Source organism: Cryptomeria japonica, chromosome 10 (assembly GCF_030272615.1).
Source record: "Cryptomeria japonica chromosome 10, Sugi_1.0, whole genome shotgun sequence".
NCBI lineage: Eukaryota > Viridiplantae > Streptophyta > Pinopsida > Cupressales > Cupressaceae > Cryptomeria > Cryptomeria japonica.
Genome location: NC_081414.1, coordinates 279,952,182 through 279,965,896, shown reverse-complemented (window position 1 = coordinate 279,965,896; position 13,715 = coordinate 279,952,182). Strand labels below are relative to the sequence as shown.

Here is a 13,715-nt window from a genome sequence, read left to right as displayed (position 1 = left end):
TGGATAATGGAAAAGGCATATAGATGCATTCCTCAAGTGCAGGTGATTGATCCAAGGCAGATCGGATCGGATCTGATGTAGATTTAGTCGGGTGAAGGAAACCTAGCCACCCTTAGTTTGAATTGATTCTTGGTGGGAAAGCTCAAGTTTAAAGATAATGACTTGAGACTGTGATTGTTGCTGCTAAAGAGTGAAGGCAAGTGTGAAATTGTTGTCTAAGAGACGAAGAGAAAAATAGTTGAAGTGTTTATGAGTGAAGGCAGTATCGGTAAGGAGAAGCAGAGTAAATCAGTGTAACGAACAAACCGATGAAGTGTGCATTGAACACATAGGTGACAAACCAGCGAAAGCTGCACCTGATAAAGAGTGATCAAGTGTGAGTTGAAGAAAAAAGACATTGTGAGAGGGGACTTAGAAAATTTATCAACAAAGAAAACTTGCAGAGTAGGTGGAGAGAATACAGACCGGTAAGGTTGAAACCGACGGAGCAAAATATTGTAAGGTTGCAAAACTTCATTTTCAACAGTGATTTTATTTGTATAACTGAGTTTTATATTATTTTCACTAAGTTGGAGCTTAGTGTAGGGGTTATAGCCTATAAATTGTGTAGGGGTTGGTGCTCCTTTGAGTTGGTGCTCATAAATTAGGGGTTGGTGCTCCTTGGGTTGGTGCCCTAAATATTTTAATCAGAGATTCTTTGTGAGGTTGGATTGGTGCAGAAGATCTCCAACAGCTATTCTCACTGAGGTTTTTCCCACATTGCATTTTCCTTGTATATCTGGTATTGTGTGATGTATTCTTGTGCATGTGTTATGTTAATGTTTTAGCAAGTCCTTTCACACACCTTGTTTGCACTATTTGAGCTACCAGATAGCACTCAATTTATTTTATATATTACTGGTATCTCCCTGTTGAGGTGAAAGTGTTTAAATAACTGATTCACCCCCCTCTTAGTGATCCATTGTGTCCAATAGCTCCCTTGTCTACACACCTTCAGATCAGTGTTGGATCACTACAATTGTGTCAATCTATGACAAGATAACAATTGGAATCAAGTACAAGGTGACACAAAATGTCAGGAGTCTCAGGAAGGGGTTCCAGTAGTAATGATGGACCAGTACAGGAAACCGGTATGTGCAGGATGTTATCGACATGAATACTAACAGGTACTTGTAGGTTATGTAAGACATTGAGGTTGGAGATCATTACAATAGCTCCGATAGCATGGAATGTGGAGTTTATGTCTCAAGTGGTGTTGATAAAGACCTGAGAGATATATGGTGGTTCGGTTGTTGATCATGCATATTTTTGGGCTAACCAGTTTAACTCTTGGCACAATGATGACATTGTATGGCATTGTGTACATCCAGGATCATGTCATAGGTTGTGGTGAAATAATGGATCTGAAAGATCATCAGATGATCACATATGCAAAACTCAACAGGTATATGGAGATGATTGGAGTCTCAGTATTGAACCTTAGATGTATGAATCAGGGGGAGTTCAAGTGTTTATGAAGCAGAGCTGGCATGCTTGAACTTGTAAGGATACTGACTGCCCAAATTGCAGATGATGAAAATTACAGTAGGAATACCCAGGAGAATTTCATGGTCGAGGGTATCTACTTGTCTTTTGGCTGGTTGTATTCATAGTACAATCACATTTGATTATAAATAAATTTGGGATCAAACGGGAGGTGATGCAATTTGACCGACAAGCAAGTAGTATTCACTAACACATCTTTCTGCATTTGAGTGCTTTAACAAATAGTATCATATTTGCATACTCAATTGGTGTCAGTTGATGGAATGAGTCCTCCATCTCTAGTATTGTGTCTTGAGAAGATTTAACAATTTGTAACAATCGGTCTCAAAGGAGGAGATACCTCCGGAAAAGAAAAAGGGGAGAAGGATTTCTGTCAGTGTTTGCTAGAAACAAGGAGGAGTGAGACCCTGATAGTACCCTTTTCCATTGTTGTCAAAGGGGGAGAAGGATTTTGTAGTATACAACATACTACATGTGTTATAATCCATGGTATGTCAGATACTACATGAGTTGACATAAATGCCAAAGGGGGAGATTGTTGGCATTGTGTTGTCATTGATGTAAACCGGTATGGGATGACTATGGGTAGAAGAGATGTTCGTGCAACATTGTCATGTAGGAGTACAAGATGAGACATCTTTGATATCACCTTGTGTTGCAGAACACTGGTACGGTAAGGAAGAGAATTTCATTCAGAGGAATGATCAGTGGAGTCACCAGTGCACAAGATTAGTGCTTAACTTGTGTGGATGAAATGGATAGGTTACCGATACAGTGTATCATCGGTAAGAAAGAGTATGTCAACTGGTAAGTGAAGGGTTGACAATGAGTAGGATGCTTGGATGTTGTTTGTGATGGAGAGGTAGAATGTTACCTAAATTACATAAACATCGGAGGAGAAGAATGAACAAGTCACTGTTATGTTGTGCGGATGCAGAACAACATGACTCCCACTGGATAAGTAATGCAGTCACCATGTGAAGTGATGACTGACAATGAATGCGCCCACACCGGATCACATGTGCCTGTTTGAAGATATGTTGCACAAATAGGGAAGCCACATGAGTGCATTGCAGAAAGCAAATGACAAGGTATCACTCCACCGGTAAGTGGAACTTATCTCCTATTATGCATAATATGCATCATATTTCTGTGAGATAAGAAGAGGTAAAACCAGATGTTTAAAGGCTAACACTGAATCTACCGGTGAATAAAAGGGATGCCTCAAGTGCATGAAATCATGGATATGCATTGGACCGACATAGAAGGCATGTTATGCCACCAGAACAGAAAAGGAAGAGTAAAGAATTGATGAGTTTTCCAACTTGACAAACCGGTTGAGATGACATTCAGTCTAATGATGAAGAAGGCAAAGTGGAGCAGTTGAAAAAAGAGAATGAAACCGGCAAGCAAATTCTTTAGATAGAAACCGTTGAAGGTTGATGACATGGTGTGATCAGGATGGCTACTGGTAAGCATGAGAACCAGTAAGGAAGCAAAGAAGGTAAGAGATGTGCTTCTACCTGATGAGAATGAGCATGCTATGGATAGACATGTCTAGCGACTAGTCAAGGTGTTCCACCGACAGTTCAGCAAAGAGCAGACATGAAGGTTGATTGGTAAAGTATGAGATACTGGCAAGGTTAGTGAACTGACATAAAAAATAACCGGTTGAGTGTTTGGTTGGTGATCCTATCTGAACCGACACAAAGGTCCAAGCTGGCAGTTAGTCAACAAAGGTGCCACGTGGAGTCAAGGTGGTGGACTTGCATGCAATGGTAGATGGAGTGTGCACCGATGAGGTTGTTGCAGAGTTCGTCGACATTAATGGTAGATCCAATAAATCATGGGATGTGTGGCTGAGGCGTTGCAGAGGTTTGTGGCTCGAGATCTAGGGAAAATTGATTGTGCAGGTTAGGTTGGCGAAGGAAACAGCTAAGCCATTTATGGCGTTTGACCAAGGGATCAACTGATAGATTGAATGCAGAATGTAAAACATAGAAAGCATGTTCTAGAAGGCACGAAAATGGCAGTGATGTGAAGATAGTTGTCTGGGCGATCAGATCGAATAAGATCTGATTGGATTTGGTCTGCCTCGAGGTTGAAGAGGAAACCGTAACCGCCTGTGATTTGAATTGGGTTTTAGCGGGAAGATTGGGCTATAAATATACTAGCCAAAGATATTTTTAAGTGTTGTTGAATGGAAGAGGATAGAGTTGCTGTGAAGTGATTGAGTGCTTCATGAGAGATTTAGATGAGTTAGAGTGAAAATAGCAGAATATAACAGTGACTGAGTGAGGGAAGGTTAAATCGGTGATAAGTGTTGACAGAGGGTTTAACCGGTTTGGTTTGAGAAATCAGTATAGAAGCTAGATTGCATCAGAGAAGATAACCGATAGGTGCTTGTACCAATAGGAAGACAACAGAGGATGCTGAAGTGCAGCTCAGTGTAGGAAAGATCTGGCGAAGCAGATGTAGAGAAAGGTAATCGGTAGAGTGTAAACCAGTAAAGAAGTAGCAGAGAGAGGTGAACCAGTGCAGTAGAGAAGGTGTCTCAACGATAGAGTGAAGTATATGAAATGGTTACAAGATTCACTTGTAACAATATAACTACTTTTGTATTTGATGCTATCCTTGTGATCATTGAGTTGTATCTCGGTGCAGGGGTTGTAGCTCCTTTGGGTTGGTGCCCGTAAACTAGCCGGGGTTGTAGCTCCTTGGGTTGGTGCCCTAAAGTTTATAACAGATTTCATTGTGAGGCTAGATTGGAGTAGTAGACTCCAACAACATTGCTCACCGAGGTTTTTCCATCTTGGGTTTTCCTCGTACATACTGGTGTTATGTGTTGTCCCTTTGTGTGTGTTTGCATTTGTGGTGGTCTCTTCTCTAACCGGTAAGTCTGCATTGAGTTAGAATCCATTAACCGGTATGCTCACCTACAATAGCTAAAGGGAAAAATTTTGAGAACCACTGATTCACCCCCCTCTGAGTGGTGCATTGTGTCTAACATCCTTCGAGTGTTGATTAAATTAAATGATAAATCATAACAAAATTCATCATGAAAACATATTTGAAGACAACTTGTTGTAGCTTGATGGTCCTTGTACTCAAATTTGCTCGAGGAAGAATATTTTCTCTTGAATTAGAATGATAACTTATTGTTCAAAGATATGCAAATCAATTAGAGATGATACCTTTATGTGGGGTTCTCAAGGTATTTGCACTTTTAGGTTGATCTTCAATAGTCAAGTTAATTTATTGTGATCGGATCACAAATGGTGATAATTGACACTTTGACAATTTCAAATTTGGGCTTTTTAGGAGGGACTATGGTGCCTAGTGCCCTAGTCCACTAGGAGTATGGTCCTAGACACCTTAGTCTACTAGGACTATGACATTTAGAGCCATATTCCATCCATGAAAATGAAATAGAGGAAGATGTGGAGTGCACAGGCCCAAAACATTGGATCATGTCACCTCATAAACTTATGATGACAATTTGGACATGAAAACGCAAAAATAGGCTAGAAATGACCTAGAAGGAGGCACACTAAAGCGAGGGACCAAAAAGGAGTGTGAATTTGTGAAGGGTTTACAATTTATAATGTTACATTTAATACCAACTTTAGCGGGAGTATGAAATTATGCTTATACTCATAGTAAAGTAGAGATGAAGAGATAGAGCATATGTGGACAAGACAAGCTACGGATGGATGACACTAATTTTGAGGGATGACCAAGCCCCCAAGAATAGGATTCTATCAATCTATGCAAAAACCTTCAAATATACACAAAGCAAATGCCACTAGTACTAAAGCAAATAAAAGATTCCAAGACAGCTAGTTGAAGAAACCTTGATTTCAAAAATGTCTTAAGTGCTAATATCATTATCAAAATGTTATTGTAAGAGAAAAGTGGATTATAAAAAGAATAAGGATATACAGTCATCTATGAGACAAGAAGGCATGAATTTCACTGACAATTGACACTTCAGCTGAAATTTTTTCAGTAACGGACATCAAACAAGGTATAAAGAATCTGGCAAGTGGTAAAGCATAAGATATTGATGGTCTACAAGTAGAATTTTAAAAATGGAGAGTTGAGCTCCTAGCTCCACATATCAAGTAGATTTTCAATGGAGTTATCCGAAACATCTTTCCAGTTGAATGAACAACTAGTATTGTTATTCCTCTCCACAAACGTGGATATGTCAATAATCCTTCTAATTACTGTACTATTATGGTCAACCCTCTCTTTGGAAAACTTTTTGGGAGTAAGATAGAACGTAGGATCAGTAAATGGGCGGAAAAAGAGGGAAAAAGGGCTAGAGGACACGTTGGTTTCTGATCAAAACACTCCAACATTAATCATTGCATTACGCTAAGACATTTCATTGAAAAAGTGTGGGACAATCAAGGTGAAAAAGCCTTTTGTTGCTTCGTGGATTTTAAGAAAGCCTTTGACACTGTGCCTAGGGACAAGATTTGGTGTAGAATAGAAGAACTTGGTTTTCCAAAGGAACTTAGGGTTGCTGTTCATAAACTATATGAGCAGGTTAGAGCTAAAATCAAAACTAAAGATGGAATGTCTAAATTTTTCGGCAGCGTCATCGAGGTCAAGAAAGGGTGTCCTTTATCTCTCACTTTGTTTGGCTTATATATTGATAAAGTTGAAGAGTGGTTAAACAATACCAAATGGGGAAGGTATCCAGTTGGCAAGATATGTGGTGAAATTGCTTTTATATGCTAATGATCTTATTCTTATTGCAAAATCTGCACAAGGTTTGAGAGAGCACTTGAAGGATCTTGAGTTATTTTGTCAGGAAGTTGGGATTTAAGTGAATACCACCAAAACCAAGGTCGTGATCTTTTCTTTGAAGAAGAGGCAACAACAGGTTGACTTTATATTCGAAGGCAGCCCCTTGGAGGTATTGGTTGAATATAAGTACTTAGGAATTGACTTCCACAATAAGCTCAGCTGGGAAACATGTAGATAAAAAAAGATACAGGGGGGTTGGAGAGCTTTATACCTTCTTCAAAGTAGATGTAGGAAAGCGGAGTTGTGGGAGTGGAAGACTAAGAAAATATTTTTTTGGCTTGCTAGTGGTTCCGGTTATCTTTTATGGGTGTGAAGTTTGGGGAAATAGCATGTTATACTTCAAATGGAGACAAATAGAGAGAGTACAAAAGAATCTAATCACGAGCAGCCTCAAAGTCAAATAAACAATACCATATGAGATCCTTTTGGCTGAAGTTGGTATGTACCCAATTGAGGTTTCGACGGTCATTCAGTTGTTATTTTACTAAAAAAAGGTAGAAAGTATGGATAACAAAATAAGTCATAGGAAAAGGACTTGGAAGAAACAAAATAACAAGTGGATGAACAAGTGGGACATAAATTTGCACGACTGCCCCAACAACAAAGAGGAGATAAAAAAGTGGGTCTTAGAGAAATTTAGGAATGCCATGTGGATAAACTAGCTAGGAGGCAAAAAACCGTATTATATTAAAGAATTCAACCCTACTTGGGCACATGAGGAAAATGAATATTTGAGATCCACGACCAACGGTAAGGCCAAAATTCTAATTGCATAATTAAGGACTGGATCTCACCATTTGAGATGTGAAACTAGTAGATGGAAGGTTCCTAAAGAAGAGTGGGAGGAAAGAGCATGCCTGTTTTGCAGCAAGAGGCTAGTAGAAACAAAATGGCATTTCATTATGGAGTGTACAACATATGAAGACATTCACAACCAGTTTGGGAATGAATTAAAAGTAAATAGTCTGAACGAGCTTTTTGAAGAGTTAAGACTTCACAAAACAACAAACCTCTTAATCAAGATTCACAAGAGAAGATCCAGCATGGAAAAGAATTTGAAACTGGGATAAGTTGAACCTCTGGGTCCCTTACGCCGTTGGGTCTCATGGACATCATTAAAATTCATTCATTCATTCATACACAAGAAAAAAAAGTGCCAAATATGCAATTTTGATCTGTGCACTTTGTTCTGTCTCTATTAATAACAAGATTGATAAATATAAATAAAAAGGCATGTCTTACAACCTATGTACCTTTATCTTCCATTTTTAATTATGTAATTTCATATTTTGATGAACCATTATAATAGATACAACTCTATATTCATTATAATAATTTATAATAAAAACAATATTTTATTATCATTATTAAATTAAATTTTTATTCTTAAATTTTTTTAATAACTTAAATGTTTATAATCATATTCTATTAAATTTTTTAATTTATCTTATTATATTTTTATTATCAATTTAATTTTAATTATTGCAATGTAAATTAAATATTTTTTATTGATATATAATAGAAATGATAATGTGACATTTTGTGTAAAGTTTAAAGGTATACTAGCCTTACATAATTTACTAATTTTTTTTCAAGGTACTTGTAGGCTGATATTGAAGATTTAGGAAGGATAAAAGAAGAAATGCAAAACAACCACCGTACTTTAAGGTAAAACATAAGTAAATGTTATTTGAAATCATGAAGCAAGTATTTATTGTGAGTAAATAGTCTTTTTTTAACAAAAGATTTGTTATTGCTTTTTCATAGGCATATGGATGGAGAGGACCTTCAAGAGCTAACCATGCAAGAGTTACAAGAGATGGAACAAAAGTTGGAAGTGGGACTACATAGAATTCGATCAACAAAGGTATACTGTTATTTTATTGTAAGGGGAAATAACATGTTTCACATAAATAAGCAATTAATTTTAATAAATAAATAATCTAATTTAAGATAAAAAGTTGAGACAAATTATGTTTTTGATTACTTTAGTAGGGAAGGGGCCCTGAACCCTTACAAAACAACAAAACTAGAGAGCAAGAGCACAACCATTGGCATTAGATACCCAGTTAGCACAGAGACAACTCTCAAAAGTAATAAAAAGCTAACATACCCACATAACTAAACATAATAAGCTTATCCAACTTCCTATTATCCATAATACAACTACTAGCATATGATTGAAAAGAGTCAATAATCATATTAGAGTACTTATCCAAATAGAAACACCCAACATAAGGTACACAAGCCTATTTAGATAAAATTCCAAAGTTAAACTAATACTATCAACTTTTAAAATTAACACGGACCAAAAAAATCACCAACCTAACAACAACCCAGTCGTCCTTGATGAGGTTTCGCTACCGCACAAGCCACTGCATCTGTTTCTTCTAGATCTCAGGGTACAACGTGTCCTCTTTTTGCTCCTCTTGCCAATTGACATCCTTCTTCATTTTCTTTGCTTTTTTCTTCATCTTGCTCTTTCCCAAGACAAACCCCATGGTTGCTTTCCGTATGATTCCATCAGTAATAACACATAGGGAATTTAGGCCCTCACCCATTAATTGATGTCTTTGCCTATACTCCTCCACCTTCACTCCCAATTTCATGACCTTAACTTGTAGCTCAATTATTTGGTTTTTCTATTTCTTGGCACTAAAATTCTCCTTTTTAATAGGAGAGTCTTGGGAACAGGGTACCATTTCCACATCCTCAAAAGTATTTTGAGGCAGGGAGTTCTATTCTGAAACAAACCTTGTCCTCCAGAGAACCACTCAAATTCTCCAAATTGTTCTTATTGTCCTCCCCTTGTTCCACCACTTGCACAGAAATTCCTCATCCTCCATCTCCTTACTAGAGGAGTTGTCATCATTATCAAGGGTAAAAACTTCCTCCAATTCAGGGGAAACATCTTTGGCTTCAATTTTTTCCTTTTTGTCTTTGGCAAGGAGATGAGCTGACCTTCATTCACTAGAACTACCCTCATGCTTCTCTTTTTCATTTAGGTTGTCTTCATCTGCCTCAAAGCCATGCAAATATAAGTCAATTGTAATGTGCTTCTTGCTAGAATCCTTTCTAGTCTTTCTAGCCTTAGCCAAGTTATTATAAGGGGTTCTATCTTTTCTTTTTTCAGGATTAGTCTTGAGTAGGACAACTTCTAGGGATTCTCGTTCTAACTCGATAGAGGTTTTTTTACCTTTAGATTTGGCAATAGGGTTATTCTCATTCATAGGCAGAGGGTTAGTTTCAATGAGTTCAATTCTCACATATGAGTGTTGGGCCTCATTTATTTTCTCAAAATTCCCTAGTAGGGTTAACAAATGGCTATGGCAAGGATTGTGGTCAAACACATACTTATACAAGACATAAATAAACCCTTGGTAGAGATCGATTGCCTCATTCAAAATGCTAGTAGACATCAAAGTGAAAAGATAATATGGCAAGTTAATTCTCTCACCATGCCTAATTTGGTTCAAGATATGGAAACAATAGCCGTGCATAGTAGTGTATCAGCTATCTAAAGTAAAATATTTCATAAGAAAATAACTTGCTTTTGTATAGGGTTTAGGGAGGACCGAGCGATCATACCCATTCTACACCACAACCGGCCTTTTGCCCTTCTCAAAAAACTTCTTCAGATAATTCTTGTAGTCACTAGTGCTTCTTTTCTCAACTTTCTTGCCCTCATTCCTCAACCCAGACACCCCCGCAATTAGCTCCAGTGAGACGACAAAGGAGATTCTACCAATTGAAACTTCACCATTCTGCTAGGAGTTGCATAATATCGACGAGAGAACTTTATTATAGCCTTTCATGGCAAGGAAAAAAGGCATCATCCCTGCTCTAGAGAAAAAGTCCAAAACCTTTTCATTTTTTGGACCTCTTTGCAACTTTTTGGCTCTTACCTCTTCAATGAACCCCCCATGTTGATAAACAAAAACATAGTAACTTTGTTAAAGATTTGAAAGCAACACAGAGAGAGCCCACAACTCATAATTCTAACTCCACCAAATGATGAACAATTACCAAAAAAGTAATTTTTAAAATGATCTTCACCACTGCCCTTACAAATGAAAAAGATATTTCACATCATGAAAAAACTTGCCAATATGAGAGATACAACTGCTGCCTTTCCATCTAAATATTTCCTCATCCTTAGTCATTAAGGCCAAGTGCTAAAAATAGTGCTCCATACCACTGACATCATAAATAAAATTAAAATATTTCTCTCCACCATAAGTCCTAGTAGGAGTCCAACATGGTCCCCACAACACTAACCAGGTCAGCATCCAAGTCATCTCCATAGTTTAAATTCAAAAAAAAATGGTGCTCATTCTCATAACAAAAACAAAAACATCCAAATCATTTCTTCATTAATACCAGTATAGGATATTGAGTTGGACAAAAATGGCTTAGCCCTTTCCTTCACCAAATGTTTTTTAATCCTAGTAGGGCTCTATAGATAATTGAAAAAAACCCATTCATTATGGTTTAATCCTTGATTAGCAACTTCATCAGATGCACTATTCCCCTCCCTGAAAATGTGCTAGATCTTAATTTTGGAAAAGAAGCTCATAGGCCTTTTACTTTCTTCCACAATATTTTTTGATTTCTCAGGGAATATTTATCTTTCCATTCAAGTAGTCTATAATAAATTTTGAGTCACCTTCCAAGATGACATTTTGACAATTTAAATTATACAGGTGCCTAGGCCCTTGCCAAGTAGCTATTGCCTCCACCCTGTTAGTAGATCCTCTTTCTAGATTTATATAGTACCCTTCTATCAAATGTCCCCTCTTATTTTTGATAATGCCTCTTGCTCCTGATAAACCAGGATTTCCCTAAGAGCAACCATCAAAATTGCGTTTGACCCATCCATCGTTTGGAGGGGTCCAATGGTAGTCTTTTCTTAATATCAATTTATCCCAATTCAATTTTAGAAGATTCTGAGTTATGCTCCACTGTTGTTTTATTCTTAATTCCAATAGACTCAACATTACCTTAGAAGGGCTGAAGGAAGCAACATTCACATTCTCTTTAATTTGTTGTTTTATTATATGGAACAACGCTTTAGTGTGTTGAGGCTATTCTCTAAATATCCCGTTGTATCACTCCTTCCAAATATTTCATGCAATGAAAGGGGGGATTTGAGACCACAAGTTTCTTATAACTAGATGTGTAAAAGGATTGTGATTCCACACTCCATTAAGTACTTCATACTCTTTGGAAAGGTCCACATTATCATAAAATTAGCCAATAACTCCTCCCATATATCCTTTGCAAATTTGCAGTGTAGAAAGATATGGCCTATAGTTTCAAAATCCTTGCAGCAAAGAGTGCACCTATTGACAAGAGAGAAGCCTCTTTTATTCAATTTATGTATTGTTAGAATTTTACCATGGGCAATAATTGACCAGAAACAATCAATTTTTGGGATTAGGCTTTTAACCCATATCATATTCCAATTTAATTTCGCCTTTGGATCTTCCTTAGTAGCCTTTTAAGCAATTTTAATTGAGAATGCACCTGATTGATTATGATGCTATATCCATTCATCCTCTTTATCGAGAGAAAAAAAAAGGTACAGTCACCCAGGGTAGAGGCTAACGACTGTGCCTCCACCATCATTTGTCTTATTTTATCACTAGAGATGTTTTTGTTGTTCCTAACTTGATCCATAAAGTTTCTCCACCTGACTAGATCCCCTTGCTATGAAAGATAATCATAAATAGAGGTGCCACAACATTGGATTAGGACCTTTTCAATCATACTAAATTGGTTCAAGTTAGTAAGAGATTTATCTTTTAACTAGAAATCATCCTAGAACCTGGTACACCTTTGATTTCCAACCAATTTTTTCCCTCTTGTTCGTAATATAGACCTGATTTTGGATATATTATTTCATATGTAGGATCTAGATGGCACCTCGTTGTCAAGAAGAAGAATGCTACTATTGGCATTGTTTAAATATTTGGTTTTGAATATTTTGGCCCAGTCCTTGACACCTTCAACCAACTGCCATCCAATTTTAGAAATTAAGGCCTTGTTGAAAGGTTTAAGTTTTCTTATCCTAAGCCCTCCATCTTATTTGGAGCTGCACACTCTATCCGAAGATACCAAGGACATTCGCACTTTTTCTTCTATACTGGTCCAAAGGAAACATTTATTATTTTTTCAATCTTGTCAACCACACATCCAGGCATCTCAAAAAGAGAAAGATAGTAGACTGAGATGTTCTGTAAACAATACTTGACCAATTCGACTTTAACAGCCAAACTTAGAAGTTTTTCTTTCCATCCTGAAAGCTTTTTCTGAAACCTTTCAATTATGCCATTCCAAAAAAGATTCGTAGGGTTTTTAAAAATAAGAGGCAGTTCCAGATAGGAGTCCAGAAAGGAAGCAACACTACAAGGAGTAGTTTAGTGATTTTAGATTGAAGATTAGGGAAAACATTCAAAAAATACATTCTGCTCTTTTCATAATTATTGTATTGACCAAATATCTTGGCACAATTATCAAGGATCTCGTTCTAGCCTTTAGCTTCAGAGATGTAGGCTTCCCCAAAATTAATAGTGTTGTCCTTCAATTGCTAATGGGTGATAGGATCCATAATAGAAGAAACTTTAATACCTTTTAATCTATATGCCTCTTTAAGCGTTTGGGTATACCTCTCTGAGACTTTGGCAACAATGATGAACAGGTAGGGAGAGAGAGGTTCTCCTTGGCAGAGGCCACAACCATAGGAGAAGTATCCATGAAGGCGATCCATTAACTAGTATAGAGAATATCGGAGTGGTAAAACATTCTACAATTATCCTTAGAAGTTTTTCTTAAAACCAAACTTCTTAAGCACTTCAAAGAGGAAGTTCTAGGATACTCTATCGTAGGCTTTTGAGATGTCTAATTTGAAAGCCATACGAGGTTTTCTACTATGTTATATCAAGTGGACCAGTTCATGAATGAACTGTGATAACAACATCCATAATATGCCTCCTTTGACAAAGCATTTTTTGTTAACATATATCATTTTGTCTAGCACTAATTTGAGCCTATTAACAATAACTTAAGAAAAAAAAATTATACAAAGTACTGCATAGGCTAATAGGTTTGAAATACTTAATGAAATAACATTATCATTTTTTGGAATGAAAGTAATAAAAGTATAATTGATTTGTTTAAGGAGTTTGGCAAAATTGAAGAAGTCCTTAGCAGCATTGAAAACATCCACTCCAACAATATCCTAGAAATCCTGAAAAAAGTTGGGGGGAACCCATCTGGTGTCGGGGCATCATAAGCCCCAAAAGAAAAGACAACCTCCTTCACCTCCTAAAATGAAACTTTGGAATTAAGAA

At 37.0% G+C, this 13,715-nt stretch overlaps 1 protein-coding gene across 3 annotated transcripts in view; it reads left to right on the top strand.

Annotated features, from left to right (window-relative positions):
- LOC131075908 (MADS-box protein AGL24) overlaps nt 1-13,715 on the top strand; it is a 181,764-nt gene that overhangs the window by 75,346 nt on the left and 92,703 nt on the right. For all 3 annotated transcript variants that reach the window (XM_059213614.1, XM_059213612.1, XM_059213613.1), the window contains exons 4-5: nt 7,970-8,031; nt 8,131-8,230. In XM_059213614.1, coding sequence (XP_059069597.1) covers nt 7,970-8,031; nt 8,131-8,230 — 162 coding nt within the window. The remainder of the gene's footprint in view (nt 1-7,969; nt 8,032-8,130; nt 8,231-13,715) is intronic.